The 18,673-nt window shown below is 44.2% G+C and overlaps 3 protein-coding genes across 3 annotated transcripts; 1 reads left to right on the top strand and 2 right to left on the bottom strand.

Moving 5' to 3' along the window:
- Positions 1-1,441: 1,441 nt before the first annotated feature.
- On the bottom strand, positions 1,442-2,131 carry LOC123050967 (transmembrane protein 234 homolog). The gene has a single exon (XM_044473690.1). The coding sequence runs from the start codon at positions 1,996-1,998 to the stop codon at positions 1,612-1,614; it is 387 nt and encodes a 128-aa protein (XP_044329625.1). The 5' UTR covers positions 1,999-2,131; the 3' UTR covers positions 1,442-1,611.
- Positions 2,132-9,427: 7,296 nt separating this feature from the next.
- LOC123050966 (peptidyl-prolyl cis-trans isomerase Pin1) lies at positions 9,428-11,458 on the top strand. The gene is made up of 2 exons (XM_044473689.1): positions 9,428-9,828; positions 11,007-11,458. Exons 1-2 carry the CDS (start codon positions 9,588-9,590, stop codon positions 11,129-11,131), a joined length of 366 nt encoding a protein of 121 aa, XP_044329624.1. The 5' UTR covers positions 9,428-9,587; the 3' UTR covers positions 11,132-11,458.
- Positions 11,459-12,300: 842 nt separating this feature from the next.
- Positions 12,301-17,726, bottom strand: LOC123050965 (tRNA-dihydrouridine(47) synthase [NAD(P)(+)]-like). The gene is made up of 10 exons (XM_044473688.1): positions 17,423-17,726; positions 16,321-16,437; positions 16,021-16,239; positions 15,205-15,460; positions 14,846-15,105; positions 14,398-14,670; positions 14,044-14,325; positions 13,092-13,212; positions 12,775-12,944; positions 12,301-12,677 (listed from the first exon to the last, which is right to left on the bottom strand). The coding sequence occupies exons 1-10, from the start codon at positions 17,660-17,662 to the stop codon at positions 12,579-12,581; spliced, it is 2,037 nt and encodes a 678-aa protein (XP_044329623.1). The 5' UTR covers positions 17,663-17,726; the 3' UTR covers positions 12,301-12,578.
- Between the last annotated feature and the right edge of the window lie 947 nt (positions 17,727-18,673).

Genomic DNA, 18,673 nt, shown 5'->3' with positions numbered 1-18,673 from the left:
TGTGCTTGTATTTGTGTAAGTACTTTCAGAGTCAAGGCAATGTTTGCATTGTCGGTTAAATTAGAGTCCAAGACAAGTTGGATTTATGAAGTTAAGTACTTGAGTCCATGTCCTATTGATCTTGATACTATGTGTACTATGTAACCTAAGCCTTGTAATAATCCTTGAACATGGAGAAAAGAGTAGAGAAAAGATATGTGAGGAGGTAACGATACAGGTAAAATTAAGTGGTTGGATTCTTGGCTATCATCCCATGAACTAAGCTGTGTTTTCTATCTTTTGGCTAGAACAAAAAGGAATCCGATGAATCAATGGGGAGAAAGAATTTTTTTTACTGAATTTTGCAATCCGTGTTCTAGTTCCAGTAGCAACGGATAAAGAGAAAAATGGGGTACAAGCAAACTGCATACCAGCTTCCCTAACGCCCAATAATGCTAGTATGGGTTGGTATAGCCAACTCTTGGGTACTTTATAAAAAAAATGAAATTGTTTAGAGCTTACACAGTCTTTTCTTAACAATACATCAAAACGTGAAGCTTTTGTGTTTCTTCGAAAAGGAAAAACATACCTTACAGGATTAAGCATTTAGTCACAGAGTCGCTTCTCCCTCCCAGATTACAGCCATGATCTTGTGTGCCACGAAGTAGGAGTAACAAGGTATAGTTACCCTGCTGCTACGAAACAGAGCATTCAAGATGGACCTGTAAAAGTATGGACATCATTCTTATTAACAAGTACATCAAAGCACCTTCGGCATGATCATGTAGCCATAGTCAGGCACGTACCGAGGTCGGACCACATACGGATCATTAGTTGAAGGCACCATCGATCTGAACTTACATGACACATGGCAACAGGGAAACTATGTTTTGCAAGAGGAGGGAAAGTAGGTATTGATAACAAACAAATAATACTAATCTTTCAGATAGTCATGCTTATATCTAGTTGGATATATGTAACAGAAAGCACAAACATAAATAAGTATGTTTGGGATACAGTTAAATCCGTGTTTCACATTTTTCTTTCTTTCCTGCCACCGGGATATTGATAATTTAATGACTGGCATGCTGGATTGAGTGGTACAGAAAGAAAAAGAAACTAGCTACAGATTTACAGTCGCTCCGGTTCTTTGATCTATATGGGAGGCCTGCAATGCTGCATATTTCAGGAATAAAATGCCTGAACGGTTCAATTATGTGGCCTTTGATGCACACACATGATTCAGAACCGAGAAACTCTGCCCTGAGGAGTTCAGGTTACTTGAGCTAGCGTCACCAGACGTTCTTGACGACGCGAGAGCAGTACAGAGGCCTACAGTGATAAGGATCCAGAAGAACTGATCCAGTTTGGTAACATGTCTGCTCTAAATCAGCATTTTGTTCGTGTTATACATTTACATGTTTCCTCTCTGGCTCTAGAACAACAAGCAAGATTGCTAAAATGACAAGCAGCAGTAACATTTTGGCATTAAAAAGCACATATCATCGCACAAGGAGATCAAATCCTACAGGCAACCTTGAAGAAAAATGAGAAGTGTGAGCTAGATGATGCCACAAGTTTCAGTACTGAACTGCAATTCAGTTCTTGGAAGCAGTAGACGGGGTAGGCGAGCTAGGAGATGCAGACCCAGACGCCGAGGACGATGAGCGCGGTGCCGAGCGCGGCGGGCGCGGCGCGGGTGGCCTCCCCGAGGAGCGCGGCGGCGACGGCGGTGGCGGCGAAGGTGGTGGCGTTGGTGACGGGCACGGCGACGGAGATGGGCGCGTCGCCGAGGAGGCGGAAGAAGGCCGCGGAGGCGGAGAGGTTGGCGAGGAACGGCGCCGAGTACTGCCACGTGAGGAGCAGGTCGGCCCACCGCCGGACGGCGCCGGTGCCGGCGGGGAGGGAGCGGGAGCGGCGGTCCCAGACGAGCGCGCCACGGCGCATGAGCGCGTTGGTGGCGCCCCACACCAGGCCCACCGCCACCATGCTCGCCGCGTCGCCGCCCACCGCCTCCATGCTCGGTCGCTCGCCGGGGTGCGGTGCGGTGGATCTGGGGGGCTGGACGGCGGTGAGCTCTCTCTCTGTTTCTCTGCTTTCCTCGCTGTGACTGGATCTTGCTGACTTGTTTGGGCTACGTTGGAATTTGGCTTTTGCAGGTTTGTGTTTGTGTGATTTCAAATTTTGGCTGCTCAAAAGGAAGTTTGTGTTTGGGGAATTTCAAATTTTGGCTAACCTCTAGAGTCTACACTATAGAGAAGTTAGAAAATTTGTCCGAGGTTTGGGCCAACTCTAACCGATCCCTAAAAAATAAAGTAGTATCCGGCCCGAGTAAAACTTTTACTCCACTAAGTTTTGGTCGTTTCTAACCGATCCCTTAAATTTAGCGGAGTAAAACATACAATTTGTTTATGCATTTTCTCGAACACTTGGGAAGCGTGCTCCAGCGGCGGCAAGACAGACAAGGTGGAGCCATGGCACGTGAAGCTGCGGTCGGTGGTGCCCAAGGAGGGTATGGTGGTGTCCATGGAGCTACGAGAGGAGGAGGTCTTGTCGTAGTCTTGCCTCGGTGCTGGCGTCGCTGCCCTGCCCGCTCACCGCGCGCGGAAAGCTTATTGAACTCCCGGATAGACTCGACGCGTGGGACTGTGCCGCCGGGCTGGACTCGTCGGGGTTCCCGGATAATCTTGAGGTCAACCTGGGCGGCCAGACGGAGAGAACACAACAAAATGACTTGCTCGAAGCACGAAGGACACCACGCCGGCTACAACTATGCCGTCGTCGAAGGCTCACGTGAAGAGGCAAAGCTACTAGGGACTATCGAAGGCGAAAGAACAACACGAGGCCGAGCCTAGGCGGTAAATATATTCAAAACATGGTTGGCCTTCACAAGAAAGGGGCCAAGCACTCAGCGTCGTGGTCAGACTACTGACATCGAGGAGGAAAACCCTATCCCCTTCCACCCGTGGAGGAAGATGTCAACCCGCTGGGACATAACAAAGTCTGTGTTGTACCAGAGAGCATCACCAGATAGAAAAGCGCTTGGCCTGCAAGATAAAACTTTGCTCGCCACCGCTACTTGAAACTCAAAGCAGTCGGACACCAACACACCACCACACCACTCATCCAAGACCAACCTTCCCTATACGGCATCTCCATGGAGAACAGGACTCTCATAATGTCATCGCCAACCAATCCACAACGCATTTTGAGCTTTTGCTCAAAAAAAATGACCGGATGTGGGAGGAAGGGTTTTCCACAACTCCTCCAGAGAGGAAAGTGGCACCCTTGGATGACACCGCTGCCATGGCCAGACCAGCCAGCCAGGGGTTTCCTCCAACCCAGAACTGCACCGCCATCACCTCACTAGCAAGAGGACAGATGATCAAGGCCATTATGCACAAGTGTTGATGAGGAGGAGTGTTCCAAAGAGGAGGGAGGGGGTCGTACCTTTAGATCTGGAGGCGGGAGCCGCAGAAGGCCCTTCGCATCGACCACGGCCCACCAACACCTCACCACCCAAGCGACCGAGGGATCCAACCACCATCACCCGCGGGCCACACCCGCGCGCCTCACCCCCGGGCTGTCGCCCCGCCGTCCGATGCCTCCTGCATGGGAAACAGAGCGACGCAAGCCTCACTGCCACCTTCACCGGTGACCATGTGGGCTTTCCTGATGACTGGCAGGGAGATGGAGGAGCGAGGCGTCGACCTGGGAACCCTAGTCGCCCCGGGGCCGCGCCCTGGGGAAGACAACGCGAGGGTCCGAATCGGGTTTTCTCCGAGACATGGCTCAAGGTGTTTCTTTTTCAGAAAGAAAAATTATAGGACTTAAATTTGCCAATAAGTAATAACTGAACAATGCATGTCGGACAAGTAGTACACCACGAGGCAGTAAGACGGTGGTAATAATTGGGAGCTCTTTTTGAAAAAGTTTTTAGGCATAAAAGGCAAGTAATATTTTTGGTATTTTGCATTCTTTAAAAAATATTGTTTCACCCACAACTAAATAAAACAAAAACAAAAGGGAAAACAAAAATCTACTTAGTGAAGAAAGCAAGCAAGCACACATGAGAATATCAACCCCAAGCTATTGCTCTCCTGCAACGACGCCAGTAAAGAGTTTGATAATCCCCAAGTGCAAGGAATCATCGTGCAATTTCCAAAGGTGGAAGTGATAAGTATGGAGTGTCGAACCCACAAGGAGCTAAAGGTAAGATCAATATTCTCTCAAATCCTATCTGCCACTGATACGACTCTACGTACACCGAACGTTTGCTTTCATCTAGAAACGAGAAATAAAACTACATTGTGGGTATGAAGAGTATAACTTTGCATGATATCGGAGAGCTAAAATATAAAAATAGGTGTTGTTAACATAAAGTTAAAATATATTATAATATATTACAAATAGCGAGCGTGGAATAATGATGAGTCGGCCTACAGAATTGTCCTAGGCAATTGTTAACAAGATCGGTAATCATTATTGCAATTTCATATGAGGGAGAGGCATAAGCTAACATATTTTCTTTACTTGGATCGTATGCACTTATGATTGGAACTCTAGCAAGCATCCGCAACTACTAAAGATCATTAACGTAAAACCCAACCATAGCATTAAAGTATCAAGTCCCCTTTATCCCATACGGACGTATCCCTTTACTCGGGTTTAAGCTTCTGTCACTCTAGCAACCCACTATAAGCGAATCATGAACGTATTGCAACACCCTACAACGGGAATCCTTCACGTATGCACGGCACGAAAGGCCACCAAAAAAACATACAACTCAAACCAATCTAGATCATCGATCAACCCAAAAGACAAAAGGAATCTACTCAAAACATCATAGGATGGTAACACATCATTGGATCATAATATGTGGCATAAAGTACCATGTTCAAGTAGGGGAATACAGCTGGGTGTGGGAGAGTGGACCGCTGAAAAGAGATGAGGAAGGTGATGAAGATGGTGATGTTGATGAAGACGATCACCGCGGCGATGGTTCCCCCGGCGGCACTCCGGCGCCACTGATAACCCACAAGTATAGGGTATCAATTGTAGCCTCTTTCGATAAGTAAGAGTGTCGAACCCAATGAGGAGCTAAAGGTAGAACAAATATCCCCTCAAATTCTATCGACCACCGATACAACTCTACGCACGCTTAACGTTCGCTTTACCTAGAATAAGTATGAAACTAGAAGTACTTTGTAGGTGTTGTTGGATAGGTTTGCAAGGTAATAAAGAGCACGTAAATAAAAACTAGGGGCTATTTTAAGTAAAGAAGCAATAAAGTTAGTATAGCGAGTGTGGAAAAGTGGTGGTAGGAGTTGCGAAATTGTCCCTAAGCAATTGACTACTTTACTAGACCGATAGCAAGTTTTATGTGGGAGAGGCCACTGCTAGCATGTCATCCCTGACTTGAAATTCTATGCACTTATGATTGGAACTATTAGCAAGCTTCCGCAACTACTAACGTTCATTAAGGTAAAACCCAACCATAGCATTAAGATATATTGGTCCCCCTTCAATCCCGTATGCATCAAGTTCTATGCTAGGTTGAAGCTTCTGTCACTCTTGCCCTCCAATACATAGTCTTATCAACATACAGCTAACCCTATGGTGTTGATCCACGCGCGCGCTCATATGATGGGCACCAAAGGACAACAACATAACCACAAGCAAATTAAACCAATCATAGCAATTCACCAATTACCGATAGGACAACGAAAATCTACTCAGACATCATAGGATGGCAACACATCATTGGATAATAATATGAAGCATAAAGCACCATGTTCAAGTAGAGGGTACAGCGGGTTGCGGGAGAGTGGACCGCTGTAGATAGATGGGGGAAGGTGATGAAGATGTTGGTGAAGATGACGAAGGTGTTGGTGTAGATCGCTGTCGCACGATGATGGCCCCGGTGGCACTCCGGCGCCACCGGAAGCGAGGGGGAGAGAGCCCCCCTCCTTCTCCTTCTTCCTTGGCCTTCTCCCTAGATGGGAGAAGGGTTCTCCCTCTGGTCCTTGGTCTCCATGGCATGGGAGGGGCGAGAGCCCCTCCGAGATTGGATCTGTCTCTATGTCTCTCTCTGTTTCTGCGCTTTAGATTCTGGCCTTTCACCGTTTCTTATATTCCCGGAGATCCGTAACTCCGATTGGGCTGAAATTTGAACACGATTTCTATCCGGATATTGGCTTTCTTGCGGCGAAATGAGGGCACCAACCGCCTTACGGGGTGGCCATGAGGGTCTGGGGCGCGCCCCCTGCCTCGTGGCCCCCTCGGGTATCGTCTCGCGTTGATTCTTCTTCCCAAAAATCACATATATTCCAAAAAAAATCTTCGTAAGTTTTTGTCCCGTTTGGACTCCGTTTGATATGGATTTTCTGCGAAACAAAAAACATGCAACAAACAGGAACTGGCACTGGGCACTGGATCAATATGTTAGTCCCAAAAATAGTATAAAACGTTGCCAAAAGTATATGAAAGTTGTAGAATATTGGCATGGAACAATAAAAAATTATAGATACGACGGAGACGTATCAGCATCCCCAAGCTTAATTCCTGCTCGTCCTCGAGTAGGTAAATGATAAAAAAGATAATTATTATGCCCACTGTCCATCGAAACAACGACATCATCATGACATAATAGCATCCGAAAGTGCCACCTAAATATATTTGTACGTTGCAACGGGAGAAAAAAATCACCTCACTCTCCTATCCCAATAAGCAAGTTTTTCCCCCGCAAAAAAAACACAACTGTTTCGTTTCGCATGAAAAAAATTCACACACACTTTTGAACACTAACATGAACATGTAAGAACATCAGAACTTTTAAATTTTGTTTCACATTTGTTTTGAATCTACTGTTGGCTATGAACTCGTGCGACACCCTAAACATTCGCTAAGCACGGGCACTTGAACTACAAATGTGGTCGTGACAGAGAAGATTACAAAAATCAACAGTAATGCTCCCTCCGTCCAGGTGCATAGAGCGCCTAATATAAATCGGGTTTTTTTTTAGAAAACTTTCAATCTATGCATCTATAGTCACGACAGTACAAAGAACATAAAAAATAAGAGAAATTACATTCAAATCTGTAGATCACCTAGCAACTGTCATTAATATCCCTCGTAACCAACGGATCCCCTCATTCGGCTCCCTAAACTAACAGTTGAGACTTTTTTTTGGGGGGGGGGGGGGGGGGGTTAGTGAGAAGAAAAATAGAAACGTGAAAGAAGAAAGAAGAAATTAAAATGGAAAGTATGCAAGGAGGTCGTGGGAAGGAACGGAAGTATCATTTTCCTCTCTCTTGATATAGGTTTTTGCCACGCTTTATAGATAAAGCCACCTGGTCTGACGAAATGTTTTCCTCTTCTCCTTCCACGAGTGGATCCCGTGCCAGGTTTCTCCACCTCCTGCCGGTGCCGCTGTCGATCTCCTCATCTCTTATGGACTTAGGGCCATGGAGGCATGGTGGATCTCAGCCCTTGCTGGTGGGAGGGCTCGTGCTTCTTTTTTTGGTTGCTTTTTAGGTTGCTTAGGGTTTTGATGAGTGATATTTTTACACCCATCACACCGTTGTTTAAACTGTATAATATTAGAAATTATGAGAAAGGCACTCTAATATTGCTACTAATGACTAATGAATGTGAGAGATCGTGAGATCCTTCTGCTAATTAGTTTTCATAGGAAAATAGGCCAAATGTGGAGATAAAACATCACTTAAAAGGATACAAAGAAAATGGAGAAGGGATGGAAGGAACTGGAGGCGCAGCAAGACCACCCGAGCGCAAGACAGCATGTGCGCTCGTGCCAAGTATCCACTGCTCTAGGAGGTCTTACACAACAACATTCATAAAGGGCCCTTACCAAAATCGCGAAGGAGAGTGAGCTGAACGTCAAGTAGAGCGTCACATAAGCCATTTTGTCAGCCCTGCCCTCTGCCATTTCCCATCTCACCACCATAGTCGTCGCCATCACCATCATCACCGCCGCAACACCCCCCCCCCCCCCCCCCCCCCAATTTATTCATACTTGTAATCATGTATCGCATCCAACAACCATTGTAAGACATATTATCAATAAAACATTCATCTTTATGTCTTCTCCGATGATTTTCTCTTCTGATACGATCGTCATGTGAGAGTAATTCGGTAATGCAATGGGTTGTGCCATAGCCTTGCAACCCTATGTACATGGGTCTATGTATCTGTACGAGTGATCGATGGAATGACTTTGAATAATTAATGTCATGTATATGTTCGACTGCTATGGAGTTGTCTCTTGTCTCATTATCATTCTATGACTCTGCAAGTACCCATAATCTTGTCTCATTAGCAGGGAGAACGCGGAATGCTATTCTGAACACAAGTGACAGAAAGGTTTCATACGATAGGGGAAAGCCAATCCTTAGGTATTCACGAGGTGTATTCATTAAGCGTCCAATGCTTTTGTTTGAATTATATTCTTAATAACCAAGGTAACCCCGCGAGATGATAAAGGCCTGGGGTTGGACAACTGACTCTTGATGCAGGTCACGCACCGGTCAAAATGTAATTTGGACACATCCCCCACTTCATCACGTTGCAACCACATCTTAACGGTTGTCTTCCATAGTAAAAATTAAGATCATGATACTCCCTAGCACAAATATATGGTTGTAAGAATCAAGTCCTCACATGCATGCATGCTTTAATTCTAGTGTTTACACCCCTAAAGTTGTTAGGTCCAGTTACAACCACTGAAATTTAATTATCTCGTAAGGACTTGGTAGGCCTCTGACGTAGTGCACATCCTCACATGGGTTTGATAAACCTAGGGTCACTCCTTGGAGAAAAGGCAACATTTGCTATCCAAACCAGATGTCAAAGGGGATCAGGTATGTGTCCTGCTCAAAAAGATGAGGCGGCGGTGACTCCCTGAAGATGGAATAAGATTCTTCTCGCCTAGTCATGTCCCAGCGGTGCGCCTGGCATTGTCGGAGGGCGTGTGAAGGTGTGTCTCCAGCAGATCTCGCGGGGTTCGGCCGGCGTTTGTCTTCAGGGGATCTGCTTAGATTCGGTCTTTGTGTTTGTCTGCGTTTATGTGTCTTTAGGGATCATTCCGATCTACTCTTCTCTTCATCAACGACGGTAGATGTTTTGATGTGCTGATTCTTTGGGGCCTCAGTACGATGACTTTGCAAACTGTGTACCACCACAACAAGGTTTGCCCGGCTCCGGAGGAAGGGGCGATGATGTGGGCGTGTCTTCGGCTCGCTTCAATGCTTGTAGTCGTGTTAGGTGATGTACAAATATGGATGTAATTTTGATTGTGTATGCTATGATGTTTGATGAATAGATCGGAGAGGAAGAAAAAGGGCACACAAAGTAGTGGAATCCAATGTCAAGGTGAGCCTATTCTCCGTTTACATAGTGTGAAGGCGTACCTTTAGAATACGCCTCGTGCTCTGCTTTCGCTACTAGGCTCCGCCCACAGAAACCAATCAGCGGAACTCGGAAAAAGATCTCCGCTTTGCCCTGCCTGCCTGCGCCGGACGGAGCCACCCCACCCACCAAAGCGATCCGCCGGACCGGCGAGCGGCGAGCGGCGGAGCAAGGGAGAGATGGCGGCGACGGGGGAGGAGACGGTGCGTGCGTCGCACATCCTGATCAAGCACGAGGGGTCCCGGCGCAAGGCGTCCTGGAAGGACCCCGAGGGCCGGGTCATCTCCGCCACCACGCGCGCCGACGCCGCCGCGCGCCTCGGCGACCTCCGCGCCCAGATCCTCGCCGGCCGCGGCTCCTTCGCCGACCTCGCCGCGCAGCACTCCGACTGCTCCTCCGCCCGCCGCGGCGGCGACCTAGGTACGTACGCACGCACGACGCGATGCGCCGCCTCCCTCGCCCCCCGCCCCCTCCGGCTAGATTTGGTTGCGTGGCCGCTACTAGGATTTAGGGTTGCTCCGAGCTGTCGATCCGGCGATTCGGCGCTCGGTTATTTCCTAACATGGGCAGGGGTCAGGAATGTACTATTTAGGATGTACTATCATCATGATTCATGAATCAATAGCACTGCTTTTTATGGGGTTAACATTAGATCCAAGGAGGCCAATTTCTGAGTAGGAAACTGATTTTTAAGCAAAGATAGGCGGATCGATCGGCCAGCGTGTTTTCATGACATCCCTTCCTGGATCCACCAACTAATCATGTGTGTCATACTGTGAAGGGAAGTGATGCTATTTCGTAGTACGAAGTGGTGATTGCTGTGTGTAGTATGTAGTATGAATGAATATGGCAGCTCAAGGATAGCTAGGTCTAAGCTAAGAGGACGATGGATGGGGTTCACTTGAAAGTGCATAAACATTTTTTGTAAGATTGTAACTTGTCTTTAAAACAAGAATGCTAAACATTCAATTGGTTGCCCCAGCACACGCCTTTTGTTGGATCTTTGATGTTGATTATATCTGTGAGAAATAAGTTGGCCGGAATTGTTTCGTAGTGTTAATTGTGATCTCTTACATTTGCATGCCTCATCATTTCCTGATGTTTTGATATTAAATATAGTTGAAGTACGCCATACATTCCTGTGCTTTCCTGCTCCTGGAATACATTCCTGTGCTTTCCTGAAGCTAAGATTGTCATGTTGCCTAACTACTCCCTCCGTTCCTAAATACTTGTCTTTCTAGGCATTTCAACAAGTGACTACATACGGAGCAAACTGAGTGAATCTACACTCTAAAATATGTCTACATACATCCGTATTATCACAGAACCTTGCCTTGTTGTGTTGTTAGACCTATATATCAGTCTGCTTCTCTTCCGTGAAATTTGTACTCTTGCTGATTAGGGTGAAGAGTCGCTACCATGGCGCTGCAACCATGATGCTATTGATTGATTGTTACATTTTATCCGCTCAATTAATTCCAATCTCTGTGGAAACACATCAATGATGTTCATTCATGGAATTCTTGCTGATTGCACCTCTTGACGTTCCACCACAACTGCGTCTTGGTAACCGTTATCTTGCTATGAATCCTTGATAGGCACCTTTGGGAGGAGGCAGATGCAGAAGCCCTTCGAGGACGCCACGTATGCTCTCAAGGTGGGGGAGATCAGCGACATCATCGACACCGAGAGCGGGGTTCACATCATCCTGCGTACCGCATAAGGAGAAAGAAGAAGCCCACGCCGTCACCGTCACAGCACCCTCTGATGTTATCTAGCCCTTTTCCTTCTTCCAGGGCCTGCGGCTCTTCTCATTCTGGCAGCCCCAAGCTTGAATGAAGAAAAATGTCTTGTATCGTCTCACCATTTTGCTACGGCCATTTGAGCTGGTTGATACCATCATCACAGGTCAATGTTTGAGCTTATGATGTCTTGATCGGGAAATGTGGAAATGTTTTTTTTTCTTCATTTCATCTGTGATAAATCATTTCAAATGAATGTTGTATGCACCATGAAATATCTCCTACTTATAGTAAGGTTTTGATGTTCATTCGGCCAATCTTACATGCCCCCCCACTCCCACCCTTTCTCCGTATTGATTTTTTTCCTTCCATTTATGATTTTTTACACCGTTTTTTTTCCTGAAAACTGCATCGATTTTCCACCTCATATTGACTTTCCAAATAAAATTATGTTTTCTTTGGTAAATCGAGTAAATGCTTACCAAATAAGGGTATAATATAAAATCATTTTTAACACAATCACAGTATGTATGGGTAGGTACAAGGGTTTACTAGCAATTATTTTTTTACACAATCACACTATATGTGCAGGTAAATCATCAAAAATACAAAGGAACATGGTTCCATGTGCACCACATGAATAGTATATTTGAAAAAAAAAATTTAAAAAATTCTAAAATTTTGGGGTATCAAACCTGGTCGACCATTCTACTCATGTGTGAAGTATTGACGCTTGTGGTATTCTTAATGGAGAAAATACAATTGAGACTATACTATTCATTAAACAATGTTTTTTTAATATAACTTTGATTTTGACATTTTTATCCAGAATACCACGGCGGTCATTTCTTTGTGAAACTTCATATGTGAGCATTGGTTGACTATGTATGTTACAAAAAATATTTAGATTCTTTTGATTTTTTCAAGTATTGAATTTACTATTCATAAAGAATTTTTGAATTTACTATTCAAGTATTTTTGAATTTACTATTCAAGTATTTTTGAATTTACTATTCAGATAGGAAAATAAATTGGGAATACATTTCTCATAATTTTGCACGAAACCTTCCAAATCGTCCAACAGGTCTGTGTTGACCGTTTGAGAGAGAGAGGCCATATTTTCACTGATGAGAAAATTAAGCGATATAACTGAGGCACCAATAACATAAATTAATATGTTTGGTTGTATAGAGAACTGTTATGGCTTGCAATTAGCAGGATCCTGCATTCTTCAAATAAAAAAGCAACCACCATTCAGAAAGAAAGAAGATGCAACAGCATCATGATGTTGCACAATACTACTGAATAATCATTATGAGGCAGGCAACATGGAGCCCCTGCTGAATTTCAAACTAACTGAGAAGAGACGCGATCTGATGCTTGGGAGCGATCATATAAACTGCTGAATAACCATCATGCGACATTCTTCTAGCCGTTCTCAGCGCGGTCGTACGAGTTGGACTTGTGCTTGGGCGCGAAGGTGAACCCTTCCGGGACTTTGCCGAGCAGCAGCTCCGAGATCCTCACCTGCGTATTGCATAGAGGAGGTACATCAGCTTCCCAATCATGTTGCAAGTAGTTCATCAGACAACCGGATGGAGAAAGAGGAGGGCAGCTGGCTTACCCAGTCGGCTGCTGAGTCGGAGGCCATCAGGGTCTCGAGGTCGTCGCGGCCGCAGTAGCTTGGAGGCCTCCAATTCAGCTGCTGCGGGACGACGTCCAGCAGCCCAACCGGGATGTACCGGCACGTGTAGCCCAGCCATTCTAGTAGGAAATGGCGTGTCGTCTCCACACCTGAAAACACATTGAACTATAAGTTGAGAATGAAGATAATTATTTGCAAGACAATATGTTTAAACGATGGGCCATACAACTCCCTGTCAAAATATGGCAAGGAAAATGTCCAAATTTCTACATACTCTCAGAGCTGATAGGACTCACCTTTGGTGTCAGAGCCCCAGTGTTCCAAACCGAACCGTGTAAATTCTTTCAGAATATTCAATCTCTCGCCTGATGTGATATCCCAGTCCCTTTGTTCCTTTATCTCGGTAAATATCCAAGGCTGCCAAGCATCAAAACGGCATGCATGAGCACCAACACAATTTAATACAATAACCCATAAAGGGCAAGCCCATATAGACATTTTCTGCCGACTATGTGCTACATTATGTTTGAAAAATCGATGCATAGGTTGTTTCAAACATCTCATCTAGTACAGATATGCAGAAAGGTTATTAATTAAGCTAGTAAAAGCATTACAAAAAATGTTAGGACCTGAAAGCATTCAAGTAATACCGAGTTTGCATGTATCCTCCTGAATTAGTACCGATTACATGCTACAGTTTACCTTGTCTACCAGGTATCAATTCAATGTGAAGTATGCACAGTCATCAACCATTTGGCAGCTACGAACAGGGACCAAATGTACATATTTTTAGAATAATTGGCATCTGAATTTTTTAGATTTAAGAAGAGGGATAAATGAGACATTCGTAGAAGAGGAACAAATGTGAAAATTACAGTTTATATGCTGCAGTTGAGCCACAGCAGAAGACATGCAAAATAGTTATTTCAATTCTAGAATGGTTATAAGTACAAGGAGTACCATTCACACAAAATACAAAGCAGACACATGGAGAGCATTAAACAGTGTCACAAATATCCAATGTTTTGCAACGATGAATAGCACTTATTCTTATGGCAGATGACCATTGAAATTTTGGTCGAAAGTTTTTGAAGACTAAACACTGGAGCATAATTCACTGATCTAGAACTGAACACAGTTCCAAGCTAAAATGTGGTTCACAATCATGCTTTCCCAAAATACTCAGAACCATTTTTTTTCTCATAACATATATCAAATTAAATCATGTAAACAGCTGTACATACTAACCTTGACAAGCGCACCTCGAGCAATCATGCAAGTGGAAATTTTGGAGCTGCCAGAAACATGCCTGTTCCAGTCGGTAAAGGAGAATATATCACCATTTCCAATGACATGCAAGTCGTCAGGGGCCTTCTGTGCACACTGGTTAATATAGTCCCAATCGGCATTTTTGCTGTAGCGTTGTTGCCGCGATCGACCATGTATTGTTATGGCTGAAGCACCCCAGTCATAAATGTCTGAAACTAAAGAATCAGCACGGTTCCTGCCTTCGAAGAAAGCTGTTCTTACCTAGAATCAAGAAGCAAAGACAAGGTGAGCACAACAATTCTGCTATATTTAATATGTGTGTTGATGAAGTACCTTAACAGTTAAAGGCCTTTTAGTAACGGCAGATGATGCTTGAACAATACTCTTAATCCTCATAGGTTTGTTAAGCAACGAGGACCCAGCACCCTTATTGACAACTAAATCGATTGGGCAGCCCATATTTATGTCAACGAAGTCAAACGAACACTCGTTATCCACAAGTTCAATTGTCCGTGCCACTGTATCTGGAAAAGCTCCACAGATTTGCACCCCAAACAAATCCTCTGATGAATGTCTTCGCAGCAAAGCCCACTCTGAAGCTTGCCCCTACATGAAACATATCCATATGAAATGACATCACAAGGAATAAACAGATGATAATTCATTAACCTTGGCAGCATTTTGTAATGGATGTAAGAAATTAAGTCCACTCAAAGACACAAAAAGGGCATATGTTACATATGATGATGGAACAGACCAGCAAGGTGCTTTGTTTTCTAACCTGCATAAGATTTGTGCACATAGCCATTTCCCCACAAGTAATATCAGCTCCCAATGTTTTGCACAGCCTCCGGAAAGGAAGATTTCCAACAGTGGTCAAGGGAGCAAGGTACAACTTCTCCCGGAAATCTATTATCTTCCTTTCACGTAAATGAGGTGTTTCGACTAGGTCAACTCTGCAAGAGCTTGGGATATTTAAGGGCACTTCCAATCCATTAACTAAATTAGGATCTTCAGGCTCCGTCTTAGTGTCATGAGTACCTAACCCATAATGTTCGTAAAAAGGTTAATAAATGAAACCATACTATGAGCAATAGGAGCACTTAAAAGAATGGCTCTTAAATCCAGAAACAAAATTACCAGCTCCTCCTTTGTTAATTTCAACAACTTCAATCTTTGACTTCTTTGCTGCCCTTGCAACAGAGTCGCCATCCAAAGGTTCTCCCCCCAATTTATCCATTTCTTCGCACAAACTGGAATCATGTTCCACATTCACAGCAGTATTGCAAGAAGATTCAGTTTTTTCATCACCATTCAGTTCACATGATACGTCTGGATTATCATGATCAGCGCTCCGATCTTCAGCTAATGCACTTGCTTTAATCTTGATGACTTCCTGCATTATGAAACACACCGATTGAGACTAAATGAAAGTATTATCATGTGACAGAACTCACAGAATAGATCCTAAAACAACAGATTCTGCACCAACGCCCTATGTTGCATCAGAATCTTCATAACAATAACTTATAATAAAAATAAAAAGTGGTATATGACATAATAAATTTCAATAGCCATGTGTTGACAAGCATTTTGAGGATCTTATACCCATATCAGTATCAGGCACATAGTAACTGCCAATCCTAAGAACATACATCTCTTCTATGTATTTAAGAAGTGGAGTATGAGAGGACCACTATGATTTACATTTGGAGATGCAGTAAAATCACTAGGCAAAGAAATTCCAATATTGCCAAAATTAGGGCTACGACTACTATATGTATTAGCCATTCCCACCTAGCAGGTGATAACCGGTAACCATTAAATATACAAATTTTAACCCGTACAAATGCAATGTGCTCCAATAAACATAAATCGTGCACTCTGTGTCCATTATAACAAGTGTAAAAGACAGACCTGATAGACAATAGAATTCAAGAAATTTAAATTATGTACCTTAAGACCAAGATGTTTGATCTGCTCACTGGCCCTGGGAAATTTATATTTGGTCTTCCATAAGAGCTTTTGAACATCTTTACTCAAAGTGTTTATCTCATGACTTTCAGAAGGTGCATGGTTATCTTTGTGTGTACCAGAAAATCGGCAAGTTAGTCCATACGGACATGGCTGCCCCAGAACAGTGAATGGACATGTTCCTTCAAGGTCAGCTGGTTTCTGCGAAAGTAACAAAGCGATCAGTTATGAGTTATAGGTTCAGGGAGAAGACCAAATCAAGAATGGCCAAACAAACAATACCTGAGCCAAATAAGCATCTATGTCATGGGTGAAACGGCAAGAAGCACCAAATTTGCAAGCGTCCACATTTCCACTTTTGGCAACTGCCACACAAAGACGCAACACCGACTCCTGTTCCTGCATAAGTTGCACGTAACGTACCCAAATTAAGATGACGACCAACAGTTTGTAGTATATGTTGCCTACATAACAAATACACAAAGGTCTGCCATGTTCATGGGGCACTACGAAGCATGCAGATATTTATGATAGGAGCGCATAGCAGAGACAAAAAGTGATGGGAGATGCAGGCATGTAAGAGGGGTAGTTCAGAGGCTGCTTAGCAACAAAGATGGTACATAACTTGAGTTACATAGATCTTACTACACTACTAGTAAGGTAGCCCCAAATTCTCATTGAAAATCAAAGCAGGCCATTTTATATCATTACTACAACCAAAGACAGAACATAACGAGTGTTAAGTCGCTTCCAACTTAGATAGCAAAAATTGCTGGCATGGACACCAAAAATTGCAGGGATTGGGGTGCACACTTCCAGCTTATAAAGAGCGATGAGTGTTTAAAGAAAGCGATCAGTCTGACAAGGACATGCTCAGAGTGGTAAAGATCATAGTAACAAGAGACATCGTGGCCACACAGGAATCACAAAAGTAACAATTACTCGGGTATATATTATATCTATCCACAAATGGGAACTTGCATTAGAGAGAAATCCATAGCCCACAGGCTTGCTTCTTTCATAAACTATAACCAATGAAACAGAGCATGCATTCATACAGGCCAGTGAAAATTTCCAGTCCTCGCGTTTGTATTCAGTAAGTGGTTCTTGCTCACAACTTCTGTACTTACTAACCATTAGTGTCGAGGCAAAACAAATCTTGTCAAGGCAGGTTCACCACCAATTTCTAGAAACTATTTAGCCTGAATTCCTCCAACAAACAAATTTTTCGGACAACCGATAAAGCACGACCGAAGTGCCATCAAACACCGGAGTAACTACACGCAGGCATTACCACAAGCACCTGGCACGCGCTGCTTCACAACACTACGGACTACGTTGTGGGGCATTACCGCGAGCACCTTGAGTGCACCACCGTCGTTACCTGCTTGCGGTCGCGCCTGAACTGGCGCTTGGACTTCTTCTCGAGGGGGGCGGCGCCGCTGGCCCTCCTGCCGTCCTCGCCGGGGGCGTCCCGGACGGGGGCCGGGCGGAGGAAGGCGGGCTTGACGGGCGCGACGCCGCGGGCCACCAGCTCCTCCGGCGTGGGGGGCGGAGGGGGAGACGGGTCCGCGGCGACGGGGCAGGGCTCCGGCCGGTCGTCGGCCGGCGCGGTGTCGGCCATGGCAGCTGCGTGGCGGCGGCGGCGAGGGGAGTGGAGCTACAGCCTGCGCGTGACACAGGAGCCTGCGCCGAGGGTTTTATGCGGCGGAGGTTTTTTCGCAGTAAAACCCATTGTGGGATGGCAATTTACAAAAGGTGAAGGGCCAATGCTGGAAATATTTTTTCAGTGCAAATTTTACACCAGGGATCAGATCTATTATAAAAAAATCACCGAAAATACAAAGCATCTCAATCAATCAGACATAATAAAAACTAGTAGTATGCCCGTGCGTTGGCACGGGCTTCTGAAATATTTTGTTGAAGGTATATAAAATAATCCATGTAAAATATCACAGGAAGAGACAATATAGCACGGACACAATTGCATAATAACTGAAGTCTGCTTCACTTGTAATGTAAACTGATAACAAAAAGGCAAATTGACGATATATACACATAAATCGATGATCCAACTAAAAATATATAACAAATTATTAAAATCTACTTGACGGCCTTTAATTTTGTTCTGGTTATGTGTGTGCACATGTATTGTCGTATAAAATTCGATGAATTTTCTGTCCTTTTGCAACGACGTCGCCTTGACATTCTTGTTAATGGATTCCTTTGTCCATCTCAATCCCTCTCATGCTCTACAAAATAATAATATAAATACACCATTTTGTATTATCATGTGCAAGAAATATATATAGAAAAATAATTATTTGTATGCATCTCTTCTCATTTTGTAAAATCGACGAGTTCTCAGTCCAGTATATTATAAAGCTTTGTCAATCAACATTTTCAAAGCATCATCCAAAGATCTAAAGTGAACATATATATAAAGACATATACTTCATTGGTCAGTTGCTAAATGTGAGTAGGTGACCGTTTTTAGTCAGAGTGAGTGGCATCATGCTTTTTAGTAGAGTGAGTCGCATCCCAATTTAATAAACTGTAGGCTCACCTATAAAATCACTTGTTGGTAGTTGCTCTATAGAAATGACTTGTTATGGTATGTGATATTTTTCACTAT

The sequence above is a fragment of the Triticum aestivum genome, chromosome 2D, assembly GCF_018294505.1.
Source record: "Triticum aestivum cultivar Chinese Spring chromosome 2D, IWGSC CS RefSeq v2.1, whole genome shotgun sequence".
Classification (NCBI taxonomy): Eukaryota; Viridiplantae; Streptophyta; class Magnoliopsida; order Poales; family Poaceae; genus Triticum; species Triticum aestivum.
This window is presented reverse-complemented; position numbering and strand designations above follow the sequence as displayed.